Source organism: Rhinatrema bivittatum, chromosome 4, assembly GCF_901001135.1.
Source record: "Rhinatrema bivittatum chromosome 4, aRhiBiv1.1, whole genome shotgun sequence".
Lineage (NCBI taxonomy): Eukaryota > Metazoa > Chordata > Amphibia > Gymnophiona > Rhinatrematidae > Rhinatrema > Rhinatrema bivittatum.
In genome coordinates, this window is record NC_042618.1 from 468,445,965 (window position 1) to 468,462,353 (window position 16,389).

General features: G+C 44.1%; 1 protein-coding gene across 1 annotated transcript in view; it reads right to left on the reverse strand.

Annotated features, from left to right (window-relative positions):
- Positions 1 to 1,124: 1,124 nt before the first annotated feature.
- The window catches only part of MYRFL (myelin regulatory factor like), a 57,391-nt gene continuing 42,126 nt past the window's right edge, over positions 1,125 to 16,389 (reverse strand). Inside the window, exons 13-22 of the mRNA XM_029597195.1 lie at positions 15,508 to 15,587; positions 12,426 to 12,497; positions 12,261 to 12,319; positions 11,754 to 11,933; positions 9,046 to 9,108; positions 5,586 to 5,673; positions 5,048 to 5,122; positions 4,077 to 4,185; positions 1,534 to 1,608; positions 1,125 to 1,437 (exon numbers count right to left, since the gene is read on the reverse strand). Coding sequence (XP_029453055.1) covers positions 1,351 to 1,437; positions 1,534 to 1,608; positions 4,077 to 4,185; positions 5,048 to 5,122; positions 5,586 to 5,673; positions 9,046 to 9,108; positions 11,754 to 11,933; positions 12,261 to 12,319; positions 12,426 to 12,497; positions 15,508 to 15,587 — 888 coding nt within the window. The 3' untranslated portion in view covers positions 1,125 to 1,350. The remainder of the gene's footprint in view (positions 1,438 to 1,533; positions 1,609 to 4,076; positions 4,186 to 5,047; positions 5,123 to 5,585; positions 5,674 to 9,045; positions 9,109 to 11,753; positions 11,934 to 12,260; positions 12,320 to 12,425; positions 12,498 to 15,507; positions 15,588 to 16,389) is intronic.

Genomic DNA, 16,389 nt, shown 5'->3' on the forward strand with positions numbered 1-16,389 from the left:
TCTCTCTGGAACCAGGCCTGTATTGCCTCTTCTGCTCAAACCTGTCTTAACCCAAATTAACAATATGCTGCTCTCAATGCCAATCCTGCCTCTGTGCATCCCTCCGCAAGCTGCTTCTTTCTCCTGTTTTTACACCCCCACCTAACAATGGCCTGCACCTCTCCTCCCCCTCAATGGCCTATTTCCTCACTTGTGGCTAACCAGCTGACAATTGCTATGAGCCGTGCCATGCTAGCAGCACCAAACATCTTTGGCGGGTCGCCATGAAGAGAGGACATGAGGGAAGAGGCAGGTCCGTGGGAAAACAGGAGGGTTCCAGTAGCCATGGGGAGGATTCTGCAGCCGTGGAATCACAAAAAACTGGAGCTCTTGAGGATATAATCTCACTTTTATTTGAATATCTGGACTGTGTGTCATGTGCTACAGCAGCCCTCAACTATATCTGTCCCCTATTAGGAGTATATAGTAGTACTACAGACATACATCAAAAGTGAAAAAGGTCAGCTCTCGCATCAAAGTTCAGGAGGTATCAGCCCTCATTGTTGTCATTACCATGAGTACATATCAAAGATGACCTTTCTCTGAACGAGGATGAAGGTTGACATTCTTCTTGAAAAGCAAAGATTTGTTTTAGGACTAAAGCTGTCTTGAAAGTGTCTTAGATTTCTACTATTTTAAGCCTATCTTTTTTGTCCTAAAAATTTTTAATTTTGTTACCAATTGATATATAATGATTACAGAATGATTACAACCAGCATCATTGTTTCATATTTATTAATCCAAGGACTCAATTCTAAGAATTATAACTCAATGTAACAGTAGAGTGAAATGGGAAAGGTACTAAGCAACCAGGCTAAAATACTACTCATTTGTGGTGGCAGCAGTGGGATCCTGAACCTGGCCCTGGACAGAGAGTATGATGAGTAATATCAGAAAAAGCGATTTCTCTCCTAAACAGTACAATAGAGGACAAGGAAGAGTGATCAGGGGAGGGTATATGTGAAATTTATGTCATGTAGATATTCTCCTACTAGCTCAATTGGGGAGCAGCTCAGTCGGCGCAGCAGCAGAGTCCCTAGCTTGAAGATAGAAAACTACAGACTCCTTAGATCCCAGGTTGGAAAACTAGACTGTATTAGCAGTTCTTACAGAGAACATGAAACCCTCACATCCATGATAACAATAACCTGCTGAGCAAGCAAAGGCACTTTTAACTCACTCCTTCCATCAAAGGTGTGCCGGAGACAAAACATGGGCGAAAGGTCTCTGGAATAAATTTTAAAACAATGGGATCACATGAGCTTTATTTTAATATTACAGATTTTTACTTTCTTTCAGAAACACAATCATTTAGTTGCATTGTCGATAAAAGTAGAAATAGTAATCGGTGAAAAACATCCCAGCATAATTCGGATCCGTCGAACAGTTTGCGAGGTCCTGCAGCACAGAATAAAGTCAGGTTAATTTTGCAATGGCTTGGCATCTCCTAACCCAATGCATTTTTGGTTTCTTTGAGACCAGAGACAAGCTTACCGGTGTGGCTACCCGGAAATGGTACACACTTTCATACAAGCCGGCTACAGGAAGGCTCCACAGATGCTGATATCCCTGGATGGACAACAATATATGAGAAGGGGAGACACAATTCATTGATTGTGCATGGAAAACAAACTGCACCAAAAGCACATTTTACTGCAAAACACCGCGTGATTGGCTGCAAGGCAAGACTTGGTCACTCTGCCGGGAAGCTGGTGCCCACTTCCCCAACAAGGAAAGACCGCTGACCTTAGCACCCTACCAATGACCTTTAAAACTTGGCGGGGGAGGGGAGATCCGTTGAATGGAAACACTCTCTGGCATTTTGCAGCACAAAGGAAGTGAAGCCGTGAAACTGGGCGGGAGATTAGTGACCAGGGCTGGAAATGTATTGAGAGGCAAGGCTTCCGATTGACAGGTGATGGCCTTCAGGGAGAAACAAGCTAGAATGGGATTAATGGATAACAGACGCTGTAGGTGATGATGACATAAGGAAAATGTCACAAATGCAGAGAATGTGTTAGGTGCCTGCTGCTATGAGATCCGTCACAGCCTGGAGTGAGGGGCTCAAATTTGCATCCAGAAGGCTTTTCTCTTTGAATCTCAGTAAGCAACCAGGGAAAAAAAACAAACAAACCTGAAAACAGGTCTTTGTGTCCATGGATGGCAAAGAATCTGAGCCCAGATCAGTTAGTAGCCATTATTAATCCACCCTTTTCTATGCAAAGTCATTGCAAATGTTCTCTTTATTTTATTATTTATATTCTGCTTTTTGCAGCACTTCAAAGTGGATTACATTCAGGTACTGTAGGTTTTTCCCTATCCCCAGAGGGGGTACAGGCTAAGTTTGTACCTGAGGCAATGTAGGGTAAAGTGACTTGCCCAGGGTCACAAGGAGCGACAGCAGGACTTGAACTCTGGGCTCCTGGTTCATAGCCACTGCTCTAACCACTAGGCTACTCCTCCACTCGTTCTCATAACCTGCAGCTTGCATTAAATGTAGTAGGAACCACGCGGGGTCCTGCGCCTGCGGGATTTGGGAGAAACCATGAATAAAATCTCTGTCCTGCTTAAGGTGCTCAGTGTCGGGGCGTGAGAAGGAAATTATCTTCACCGAGGTAGTGCTGTAGGAGCTTTCTCGTTTTTCATGAGGAATTTCTTGGAGAAGTGATCGAGATAACTCTCAGAAATTAAACTGCACGGCCTCTGTGAACCTAAGGGATCCGGCTTCAGTGAAGCTTGATTTCAGCATTCGACAAACCCGGTGCATACACTCCTGCTGCAGGATCCCGGTGGTTACTCAGCATTTAGCTCCTGTGGTCTCTCCGGGAAAGGAATGTTAAATTCACTTTATAAAATGGGCGGCTCCTGTGCTTAGAACCTTTTTTTACACTTTTTATTAATTTATTTGATTTATATTCAGGCACTTCAAAGCAGATTAGATCCAGGTACTGTAGGCACTTTTGAATAATGCTTTAAAGATAATCCAGCGACGCGGGCCTATTTTCTGGGCAAGGATACTAGCACATACGTGATTTAAAAAAGGCCCTTTCATTTTTTTTAATCAGGGTAATTAAAACCCTTCTCTTCTCGTTAGACTGCCGTCCTAGAGATATGTAAGATTATAAAATTCGTCTGTCGAGCCTAAGGTGCATGGGGGTTTCCAGGACAGCTCTCTGGTCCACCCTACGTGATTAAGGGGGGCCTGCGCACAGGCAGCAGACATGGAGCAGAGAGACACCTGACGGCTGCCTGTAACGGTCCATGGCGCAAGGCTGCTGCCCCTCACCCACACCTCCCTACCCCCCCCTAAGTCATTACTCCCACACGGGGGCTAAACTGTTCAGTTATTCATGCAACCTGCTCCCCTGTATTTCTCTTAGACTCAAGGAATGGTTCTTGTCTCTTGGGATTTCTTTCTGTTACATAAATGGAGTGTGGGTAAATAAATTTTTTTCTGGCCGTATCCTCTCTCTATGCTGGCACCTGCATCCCCTAATGGGATACTCGGTTTCAAAAGCTCTTTACCGAGGTAAACGAGCCGTCTGTATTCGGGGGGGGGGGGGGGGGTGAAAATCAAGGATGCTCTTACTTTCATCCCTTGCAAACATAGGGGGGGATCAGGGGCAGGTTTTACATTGGGGAGAGGAAACTGTGTGCGTAGTTCAGGGGGGTGGGGGAAATATCCACAGAAAAAGAAGGCGGAAATCTCTGTGGAGATTTTGGTTTTTTTCCCTGGGGCAATTTTCAAAGGGAAACTCTGCACGGCCTTTGCAACAATCTGCATAGTTTTGAAAATTGCTCTCATAATGATGCGCAGTCTGAGGGCAGGCAGAGAGGAGGACTCGGCGGCAGGGGCGGAGGGGGGGTGTGTGGCAGAGAGGGGTAAATTCTCTTTCACCCTGCGAGGTCGTAGCGTAAGACGATGAAGATGTTCCTTTTTCCTCTTCTGCCATTCCCCCAGAGACTCGCGGCCCGTGGAAGTTTTGGGGAGTCAGGGGGGGGCCTGGGCTTGGCTAGCGAAGCACAAGACAAATTACCTGCGTTGTTTCCTGGAAAATCTCTCCTCGGCGCCTGCCGCTTGGGCTGTGGCGACAGATATTTCCCAGGCTCACTTTACACTGGTAGACGATTAACGGTTCTGTTGTGCTGCATGAAACAAACAAAAAAAACCCCCAAAAAAACCTTTTTAAAAGAAGATCCAGTCTGGAAACGAACAAGCAAGTATGAAAGCGTTAAAACACCAGACGACACCCACGCGATAACGTCCTGCTTGCACGCGTATTTTACGCCAGACGCGTGTACAGTGCATATCTCGGTGCAATGGATGAATGGAAAGCCGTCATCGCTGACCCCCGCTTCTCTATGTGCAAAGCCACCATACTGCAGTGTTAATGTTAAGGCTGAACAGTACAGGGGAGCAACAGCAGGGCGGGATATTGGCAAAGCTGTCCCTATCTGCCTAATCAGCCAGCAGGCCCTGAAGCAGAAAAGGCACTCCTGGGAGCCCCGTGTTAAACTTTACTGTGGGAAAACCAAGACTGCCTCACTCTGTGGCCCAGGGATGGGGAGAATGTCAGCCAAAGCCATCCAGGATGATGGGCAGATGCCCGAGGAGAGCAGGACCATCCATGCACTGGGAGGAGCGGGCAGGGACTGGAGCATAGAGCACATGAGGGTTACGAAGCCGCCTTCCTTGTGTTACGCCTTTCCAACTGGGCCCGCTTATATCTTTATCGTACAGGACCTTTCAGGGTATCTGTAACATTATCTATGCCTAAAAACAATTATTGTTCAATAAAAGATGAAACAACCCACAAAGTATCTTAACAGAGAATAAACCAAAGACCTTCTCATATCCATATGATGTGTGTTAGGAAGAGAAAATCTTCAGATTATAGCACAACATGGTGACATCTGCATACATTTAAAAAAAAAAAATAATTTCAATGCAAAATATTCTGTATTTTAACATTCGGACCAAGGCATGAAAGTTCAGTTTTATCCTTACTTGATTTCCAGCGTGGTTCTCACATTGGTGGGGGTGAATTTATTAACTGGAATGCTGTAGCTGTAGTTGCCAGACCTAAATGTTTAACATGAGAAAGGAGAGTGTGAGAATCCAGGGGAATCCCCCCGTGATTTGGATTAAATTAAGGAAAAGGAATTATCTTTTCCACTTCAGCACTGCGGGACAACTTTTACACGCTGTGTGATCTCCCGTCCAACGGCATCTCAAAATGCTTTTGACTCAACAAACCCACGCAGAGCGCACACGAGATGCAACCAAGGACGGTGCGCATTCACACGCTTGACCAGATCAGCGTAAAAATCAGCGTTTGGAGGCAGCACGGCAGAGCCGAGTCACGACACAAAATCTGGAATCCATCCTTCATGTGCCCGAAGGTAGAATTCATAAGCTAATCAATGCAGAATTTATTCGCCAAGTGCAAATTGATCAAGAGAGAGCAGGGCCATGCACAGCAAGCGATTCACGCACCAACCAAATGCTATTCCTTCCCTTCCAGGAACAAATACGATCCACTCACCCACACTGCAGGCTTTTACTGCAGTAGCGTCTGTCGATTACTTGTTGGTTTTCCATAATCTGGATAGAACTGATCCTCGTATCAATCCCTGGAAACATTGGGAAATGTGTGGAGTAGATTAAAGTCATTAAAGGATAGACATAGGGCACAAGCTCCCTACAGGTTCGGAGGGTACCTTGGTGTCTCCCCCTTCTCACCCGAAAGCAAGCCCTGAAATTCCTAAGAAAATATAGTTTAAAACATTTTAGGGTGATATTTCTTTTCCTTTGGAGGGTATACTGGGTCTCATTTCAGATTTTAACTTGGCTAATTTGCTGAGTCAGCAAAGTCCAGAAGGGAGCTGTGTGGTTTGTAAAGCTCAGGCAATACAACATCAGTGTTGGTTCAATAAATGATATCGCAGCCCTCATAGATACCAATTTGCTTCAAAATCAGTCCAACTACTAGAGCTGATCCATTTTGAAGGTTAAAAGACCCAGTACTTTGGCTGCTTCTTTAGCTGAATAGCGAGAATGGCTGAAGCTAGCTTTAACTTTTATCCACCTGGTGGGGTCTGTCTTTGCTCTGGGTCTCTCCTAACCTGAATTATGGCTTCTGGATTTTAAGTATTTGAACATGGGTTTCTTTTTTGGGCTATAGGGGATCAAATTAAAAGGAGCTATTACAAAGGCAACAAATCCAAATATAAGAAAAGTAAACAAAATAAGAGGAAAAAGAAACCGATCTGGTTCTCAAAGGAGGTGGCTGAAAAAATAAAGGCAAAAAAAGAACAGCGATCAAAACGTATAAAGGATCCCAAGAAGGGGAACACAGGGAAGAAGAATATCTGTTAAAACTGAGGGAGAACAAGAAAAATAAGGAAAGCAAAAGGTAAAGCGGAAGAAAGGATTGCCGAAGTAGTAAAACGAGGAGATAAAACATTTTTCAGATACATCAGAGAAAGGATGGAGGTCCGAAGTGGTATAAGTGAGACTGAAAGGAGAGAAGGAGAAATGTGTGGAGAGAGACGAAGAAACGGCGGAAATATTAAACAAATACTTTAGTTCTGTGTTCACTAAAGACCACCCTGGAGAAGGACCGTTGCAGATTGACAAGACCGTAGATGGGGGATGGAGTAGACGAAACTCCATTTACAGAAGAGAAATTATGGGAAGAGCTAGGAAAACTGAAAGTGGACAAAGCCATGAGGCGGGATGAGTTTCATCCCAGGATAATGAGGGAGCTCAGAGATGTGCTGACGGGTTTGCTGAAGAATCTGTTCAATAGATCCCTGGAAACGGGAGTGGTGCCGAGTGATTGGAGAAGAGCGGTGGTGATCCTGCTCCACAAGAGTAGGAGCAGAGAGGAGGCTGGAAAGTACAGGCCGGTTAGCCTCACCTCGGTGGTGGGAAAGGTAATGGAGACTCTGCCGTAGGAAAGGATAGTGAACTATCTACAGTCAGGAGGATTGCTGAACCCAAGGCAGCATGGATTCACCAGGGGAAGATCCTGTCAGACAAATCTGATTGATTTTTTTGATTGGGTGACCAAAGAATTAGATTGAGGAAGCACGATCGATGTGATCTACTTGGATTTCAACAAAGCTTTTGATACAATCCTGCAGAGGAGACTTGTGAATAAAATGAGAAGCTTGGGAGTGGAATACAAACTGGTTGATTGACAGGAGACTCTGAAGAGAGAGCGGTGTTAAGTGGAGTGCCACAAGGATCGGTGTTGGGACTGGTTCTGTTCAGTATCTTTGTGAGCGACATTGCGGAAGGGATAGAAGGTAAAGTTTGTCTATTTGTGGATGATACTAAGATCTGCAACAGACTGGACATGCCTGAAGGAGTAGAGAGAAAGAAAAGTGAGTTAAGAAAGCTTGAAGAGTAGTTGAAGATTTGGCAGCTGGGATTCAATGCCAAGAAGTGCAGAGTCCTGCATCTGGGGTGCGGCAATCCAAAAGAGCTGCATGTGATGAGGGGTGAAAGGCTGATATGCACGGGCCAAGAGAGGGATCTTGGGGTGAAGCAATGTGACAAGGCCTTTGCAACAATCTGCATAGTTTTGAAAATTGCTCCCATAATGATGCGCCATCTGAGGGCAGGCAGAGAGGAGGATTTCATTGGGGGGGGGGGGGGGGAGGGGCAGAGAGGATGGAAATGAAGAAAAGCAAGCTTGGGGGTAACTTGCTGGTGCGGCAGTTACTACACTTAACCAATAAGCCTTAATACTTTTGATGCAACTCCAACATTGCTCTCTGCTTCAATGGCAGGGGATAAGAGGAATTGGATTCAGACAGCACCAATGAGGGCCTTGACTTTTATAGTCTGAGGAATTGATAAGCATGGGATAACCTGCACAGAGCAGCAGTTACCACCCTTACCAGGAAGCATGGGGATCACTACCCTTAACCAATAAGCCTTGATGCTTTGGATGCAACTGCAACATCGCCCTCTGCTTTGACGGGGGGTGGGAGGGTGGGAAAGAAGAATTTGGATTCAGAGACCACCAACACGAGCCATGACAGGTTTTTTTTTGTTTTTTTTACAGTCTGGGTTACTGATGCGCAGACTTTAGGGGAAATGACACAGCACTGCTTCTACGGCCAAGCAAAGCACGTCAAGCAGCACTGACCGATACATAGGGGTAACCCGCACGGCGCGGCAGTCGCTGCCATGGGAAGCTTGCTGGGCAGACTGGATGGACATCGGTCCCTTTCTGCCGTCATTTCTACGTTTAGACACGTCGTTTTTAATTTGCCATTGCTCCCAAAACGTAGACACACACAGGCTGGCCAGGTGGTAGCCCATATGGACAAACGGTCCCCTTGGCACAGTCTGAAACTGGTTAGCAGTGGTGCCAATCAAATCTTTCTGAGGGCCGCCTGACTGGCCAGCGGTTGGCACGGGAGCCCTGGGGATCAGCGCCGCTGCTGCTGCTCCCAAGTTTCAGACTTGCAGGAATTCAACCATTTGCCTGCCTACACTTGTACCCACAAGTCTGGCCCAAAACTATTTTCCCAGTATTCGAGAGGTGCCCAGCGGTCAGTGCCACTGTACGGAACGAAAAGACCAGGAAGAGGAGCGGTTTGGCTATTTTTGGCCCCGTTAATTTATTAACTTGCCACATTAGGACAAGAAGGAAGTCCTACAGGCCGTGTTGTTGGGGGAGGGGGGGGGTTCTGAAAACCCTGCTAAAATAATTGGGCTCTTTCTGAAGATCTGGTTGTTCCCGAGATCTCTGAAAGACTTTAACTGCTGGAGTTTAACTTCTTCTGAGAGGTGACGAGTTTCTCAAAGCTCTTAGATGGAAGGAAGCTTCCCCGAAGGTCTCTTCAGGAAGTGAGGCCATCGCCACCCGAGGCGGGGACCAGTTCTAATTTTGCTCACAGATTCCAGGCTTTGTCTCTGGGTGGGAAATTCACTGAGCAAATAAACGGGCCCGAAAAATCCCATAAATTCAATATTTAGCGACTTACAGTCACTTCCAAGGTCAGGTTTACCAAGCCACCGTCTTTCTTCCAAAGCTTTACTTTTTTTTCCTGAAAGAAAAGGAGATTCAATTCAAACTGGTTGGCGCTTCCTCCCTGCACGTATTCTCTTCAGTAAACTCAGGGCCAAACATAAAACCTATTTCTCCCGCAATATCGATTGACTACCTTCATGCATCAGGCTGATCGAGTGGCGATAAACAGCCCAAAGAAAGGGCAAGAGGACGCCAACAAGATGCTCAGAAATCAAACCTTTTCTGGTGGAAATGAAGTTGTGGAACTGGGGGTCATGAACTAAAACTGCAAGGGGAAGTTAGCCGGCTAAATGAATATTCGGGCACTTATCCAGCTAAATTCTAGCTGGCTAATAAGATAATGAGCTAGATTCAGAGTGCTCTGGGGAGATAAGTGGGAGGAGTGAGTTAGCTGGCTAAGTCTGATTAGGCCACAGACCTATCTTAAAGTTAGCTGGCTAAGCACTTGATTCTCTAAAGTTTGCTCCCAAAGACACAAAATGGGAGAAAAGCTGTTACGGGTTCAGACCGTGCACACTGGTATCCTGCCCAGGGGCTCTGACCTGGGGGGCTAATCTCAAATAAATACACACAATTACTGGGATTACACCTGGGGGCTTGAACCCAGGCGCTTATCCCCTACACAAATGGCCACACACAATTACTGGGATTATACCTGGGGGCTTGAACCCAGGGCCTTATCTCCTACATAAATGGCCACACACAAACTTGAATTCAATACGTCACGGTTCCAGGTAAGAAAGTAAGTTCATTTGAGCAATAGGAGGATAGAACAAATAAAATCAGATCATATAGAAGTAATGGTAGATAATAACAATTGCTACATAGATATAAAAAGCTTACATTTCCAAAGGATCAGCCATTCCATCATGTCCAGGTCTTTCTCCCCTCTCTTTCTCGTGCCTCCCCTTATACACTACAAATGCTTGTGAAAAGCAGTCGCGTTCCCTCCCTCTGAGTTCTTATCAGTTTTCAGACACAGCTCTGTGGCCTTCATTCTCTCTCTCAGGCTTTAGTATAAGTTAATTGCTGGTTTTCTCATAAACAGACTCTTGCCTGTTCATAAACATTTCACAGTGTAAGACAGTAAACAGGAGTTCACTCAGAGGTTGGCCTGTGGCCTTCAAACTGGTCTGTGTCTGGGGGAAAACTCTGAATCCATACGGCCTTTCCTCTATATACATCCTCAGCAAAACGTAACAAAAAATGACTCCAACATATTCCACCTCTGGATTCAGAGAATTTACACTGACACCAACTAGTTTGAAGGCCAAACATAATCAGAATCACCAGCTTGCCGACACCTCCGCCAGATCACCCAGTCCTTCTCCAGGTCATGGAAACCCTCCTGGATTTTCACCCTGAACTCTCCCCCCCCCCCCCCCCCCCCCCCCCACCACCAATAGCAGACAAGTCTGATATCGGCTGCACAAGATAATTATCAGGTGTAAACCTGCGCAATAATTTGCCCAATGTATTTAAGTAAATCTTTTACAAAATAGCAACTTACGGATGTACCTCTTAGCCCTGCTCAGAAATGCCTTTAATCTGCCCCTTTTTCGCATGTGAACTGAAAATAACCACGTACTTTTGATGTCTATAAAATAGCAGGTGCACAAATGCCATAGGTCCACTGTGCAGCAGCAGGCATCCTAGTTAATTCGAGTCCCAGAGGACACATAACACCAGCCCTTCGTTCTTTATACTAGCTTCCTGTGTCTTTCCGTATACACTACAAAGTCTTGCTATAATTCAGAGTTTACTATGTAATAAATCTTCAGCCCGGCTATGTTCCATTCTTCGCATTTATCGACCTGGCAGAGATCTTCCCTCAAATATCTCACCAGAAGGCGTGCCTTCTCTGTCACTGGTCCCATCCTCTGGAACTCCGGTGAACACCTAATACTAAGAGGCTCAAGATAAACTCAAAATCCTATGTGTTCACACTAGCCTTTGACAATGCAGTATAGTATTTGGCTTATGGTCAAATGCCAGATATATATGAGTTGTAATGTTGTATTTGTTTCTTCTTTTTTGATGGTATGATGGTGTTATTGTCTTATGAAGTGAACTTTACTTCTGTTTTATGCTTCATGTTGTCTGTTTTATTTTATGCACGTAATCTTGTAAACCGCCTCAATCAAGTCTCCTCATATAAAACCTTTTAAATATATAAATAAAAGAAGCTACTGACATGCGTATTTGCTAATTTTATGTGCGCAACTCTTTAAAAATTTACCTTTAAGGTTCTAAAAATTATATAGATATCCCATATAGCTAGATGTTTTTTTAGGAACTGTGACTGACAACTGCACAAGAAATGCAGCCAGACGGCAATTAGTGATATGAGAGGATCCTTGAAAATATCACCACTCACTATTTGGCCTGCGGCACAATTTATTCAGTTTGCAGAGATTCACTGCTTTTTCCAGGGCTTGACTTTCCTCTGAAATCTCATGGCATTTCAAGAAAGGAAGGCACACAGGTTGCGGCGAATGTATTTTCGGCTGAAGGACAATCAGGTTCTGCACTAAAAGTGTCGCATGGCTGCAGTTAGGCCCGATGTTCACAGCAAATCTTCACAGTCGCGCTCCATTCATGTCACTCGCAAACCTGTCCTCATCAGAATAAAAAAAGAAGACGACGGCCATTGCAACTTACCTTTATCCCTGTTTCTCAGTTTCTGGTGAATCCAGGCCCCTCTTTTCCTTCTTCTTGTTGAGTGCATAGGGCAGCAATAAGTTTTCTCACAGGGCAGAAGGTCACAGAAATTGACTTCAGAGATCCCAACCGTAGGCGGTGGGTTGGTGATGCTCGTTGGGACTCTGCTCGTATTAGGCACTATAACAACAGAAGAAGTTCACAGGTAGGAGTTTATCGCGCAGAAACACGGAATCTGATGGCAGCTACTCGTTGGGACTCTGCTCGTATAGGGCACTATAACAACAGAAGAAGTTCACAGGTAGGAGTTTATCGCGCAGAAACACAGAATCTGATGGCAGCTACAGACCATGCGGCCCATTCTAGTCTGCCCGTATGTCTTCCTGTTGTAGTGCCTGCTTCTCCATCTCAGGTTTTCCCTTCACTTTTTCCATAGCTAAGGATCCTTTCTACCATCCCCTTTGTACCAATTTGATGATAGGGGTTGCAATAACTTGGCATACACACCTAACAGGGTCGTGTACAGAGGGAGTGCAGTGGAGGTGGCGATGTCTGTGTTATTATACCTGGAAAAGAACCAAAAAAAAACAAACAAACCCAGGGAGGTTAAGTGCTTCAGAAACGCCTTGAGAGTTTACGTATTTCAACAGGAGCAGCAGTTCAACGGCTTACCAGGAAGAGGGTTCCCGCCCGCTGCCTTCCTCTTGTAAATAAAGGGTGTAGAGGGTTGAAATGGTGACTGCACTGCAAAACGAGAACGCGGTGTTAGTTTTCCGGGAGATCAGGAATGTCATGGGCGCTCAGACTAAAGATGGGGATGCCCAGCTCTGGCCCTCAAGCTAACCAAAATAGGAACATTATCCCGGCTCCCAACCCAAAAGCGGGGGTATCCTGAAAGCCAGACCTTCTCCCAGCCCTCAAGGTCAGTTTGGCCATCCCACGCCATAATCTAACTATTTTCCGAGACTTTTGAAGTCTGCTGTAACTTATCTCCCACCATAATTCTTACGGCTATTGCAGAAACCCATTATAAGCCATGTATTGGCTACCACCAGTCTTACAGAGCTTACCCTACCTATGATCTAGGAGGAGGATGAAAATTCAATATCACAGGGCATAGGTATCATGAACGTCGTGTGGGTGTCACCTGAGAGGAAGCCAGCAATCACTTTCTGGGACAGTATTTTGTTGCTCTCCGATTTCAAAAGAGCCACATGGGAACTAAGAAAACCACTTGCAAACATCAAAAATGGGGGGGAAGCATGATGAAATCTGAACTAGCTTTCAGAAACAATTTGTGATGTGAAAGACGGCCTCCCGTTGGCCATACTAGCTTGTTCAGTTTTAATGTCAGTTTTTCAAGCAAACCTAAAGCAGTCAGGTTTCAGCAGTAAACACACCACAACACACAGACAACGACAAACCCACTCACCCAACCAATCACTACCCAACACAGATCTGTGTGATCTGTTGGGTTATGATTGGTTGAGTGAGTGTATTTGTTTGAGAATGTGTTTTTATTTTATTCTTTTGAACTATTCTGTGATTGGTCCCGTTTAGGGACGTGAAGGAACGTGGTGAGGTAGTGGAGTATGTTGGTGGTTGATTGGTTTGTTTGGTTCGGGAGTTGTGATGGGTGTGGTGGTTTGAGTCGGTTTATATGTAGAGTGTCTCGCCATGCGTTTAGCTGTGCCTTGTTCTGAAGAAGCGTTTGGGTAATGCTGTGTTTGGCATCCGAATTACTGTACTTTTGTAAGTGCTGGATATGTTGTAAGGTAAGGATTTTGAGTATTGGTTCCTTGTCAACATGAGCATTTTTGAAATTTTGAGAGTTATTTACGGATTATGTATCTTGTTTTGTAATAGGTACATATAAGTTGGATTCGTGAGAGAAGACGGAAACAGTATATTGAAACGCGTGCAGCGTAATAAGTTTTGGTGAAAGGTTGGTTTTGAGATCGATATAGAGGTGCGGTCAGGTGACTTGCATAAAACATCTTTTGGAGTATTTTTTTCTGTATTTTTTTCTTTATTTCAGGTGGTGAGTCCATATATGTGAGGTGCAGCCTTTTTTCTAATTTTGAATTGTGGAGAAAGTGAGTCTTTTCGCCTGTTGAGATTGTGGGCGTTAATGTGGGGGAGGATGTTTTGAACATTTGTTTGTTTGATAACAGGTCTTTTCTTTAATTTTTTGAAGGACATAGTAACCGCTGGTTGCTTGTAGGTGTGATGCTTCAATGATTGGAAAACTGGAGAGCTTTGCTAATCCTTGATTGGATCGGGAGTAAAACGTCCCCTGAAGAAGCGAAACAGGGATCCTTGCTGGGATGTGGTGGATTGCCCCCATATGGAATGAATATGTAGTGGAGCATACCCTAATAAAGATAGCTTTAACCAACAATTTTTGGGGGATTTTAGAGGTGTGAGGGATGTGTTTGAGTGCTCCCATATTAAATTAAGTTGTGGTGGAGCATATTGGGATAAAAGATAGCTTTACGTTCATTAGGTTGGGTGGTTTTAGATGCTGGTTTTTAGTGGGTGGGGAGTGTGTGTGAGAAGTATGTATGAGTTTTGGAGGGGGCTTTAAGTTAATGCTGCTATGGTGGGGTGGTAATGCTGCTAGTTTATGGTGCTATGATGGGGGTGATAATGTTTACAAGGTTGCACATATGTTTATGTATTAATGATGTAATTATGGGAACATCTGTGAATGTAATGTGTATGTAATATTATTAATATATGTTTGAAATATTCTGATAAATATGTTTTGAAAATGTTTATTGATCAATTGATGTATTAAAAAATTTATAGTTCAATATTATTGGATCCCCTACGTATGTGTGTATTGTGTAAAGAGTAGGGGGTCTATATTCTCTCTTTTTTGTAATTACCATGCTCGACTTAGCCAAGCACGCGAGAGGGCAATCTCAATAGCTGGCCCCAAGCTTTGGAACACGCTGCCCACACACAAATACGGTTGCAAACAGTCATAAAGAAATTTAAATCCGACCTGAAAACGTGGCTTTTTAAATGTGCATATGCAGAGAATGATTAACAGATAACAGCAAGCCTTGTTTTAATAATGTGTTTTATTTTTACTTTTGTTTTAGCAATGTATTTATTCTTACTTTGTTTTAATAATGTATTTTAGCTTTATTCTGTAATTTTATCATATTTTTATATACCAATCGTGCTTCAGTAATTATTTGGTATTATTATAACTCGTATTATTTCTTTATAGGCATTTTATTAATTTTAACAGCCATAGAAGTTATTTAGTCTCTTTCTTTAATATTTTAGCTTTATTACTATTTTGTTATATTTATTGTATTTCTTGCCTTTAAATAATCGTGAACCGTTGTGAAGGTCCCAACTGATGTGACGGTAAATAAAAAAACTAATAAAACCATAAACCAGTGACCCAGATGTTGGCTTCAGAGCCTGTTATGGTTTCACATCTGTCTGTGCTCTTGTGGCTACCAGATGGGACTTGAACCTTGTGCACGAGGAGGCCCCAGAGTACAGGGATAAGGCAACTGCATGGCCACCTCGGAGTTTGACTTGGGGGCGGAAGAATGCACCCTGCAGTATGTGACGGTGGCAGAGAGCAGATGATTAGTGAGTAGGGTGGATGCCGCTTTGCACAGGAGAGTGCTTGAAATCCGTTGAGCTAACCAGAGAACGGCATAAACATGGCAGTATCCGCGTTTCTTTTTTTTTTTGTATTATCAGTTTTGTAACCATTTGTTCTTACCACAATGCCATAACAGCAACCAGCGCGATGACAGTAATCTGGAAAATCCTGTTTGAGCAAGACTGTCCTTTGTCTGGAATCTGGAAAAGGAGGTCAAACTAGATCTCTGATTATGAAAGGAAAAAGTCGAGTGGATGAGCACTTATCTCCCACCTCTATATTATTCTCCTCAAAAACAGCCCCTAGGCTATGTAAGAGTTTAAATGTAGCACATTCAGGAGTTCATGGGGAAAAAAGGTTAGGTACATTTGTTTTCCCATTTATTTCAATTCATTTTCACATCTGCAAATCTATTTTTTTTTCATTTGTTTCGTTTGAATCATCTTTAGCATGCACTATATTTTTACGACGTGCGTAATTTCTAAATAGTGCCTGCTAAAAACTACATAAACCACATTTCATTAGTTTCTGGGGCCGTTTTGGATGGAAAACAACACAAAATAAAACCGGAGATCTGGTCGGTGTTTTCTTGTCGTTTTAAATTGACGGCTCATCTCCAGTAACCAAGCGATGTATGTTTGATCCAACCTGTTGCCAACAGCTGTCTCTAAAAAAAAACAAACCCAACCTGTCACTGAGCCAGCCAGAGCGGCAAGCACTACAAGGCATGCCTCAGCCCCCAGTCTGGCTTTAAAGGAAAAGCACAAACTCACAGAGCATTCGAGAAGGGGCAGATGTAGAATAATTGCTCCCCACAATCCACCAGCAAGAATCTGAGGTCCCAGGCAGTCAGCCCGGCTCCGACCAGACCAGAGATTTTGCTGCAGGGCTTCTACAAAACATCATCCCATAGTGCCCAGGCTTTCAGGTTATCATCCACACTCTAATAATTCAGTGGCCTTATTCTGAATGGATCCATTCCCTTTGAATCACATCTCTGGA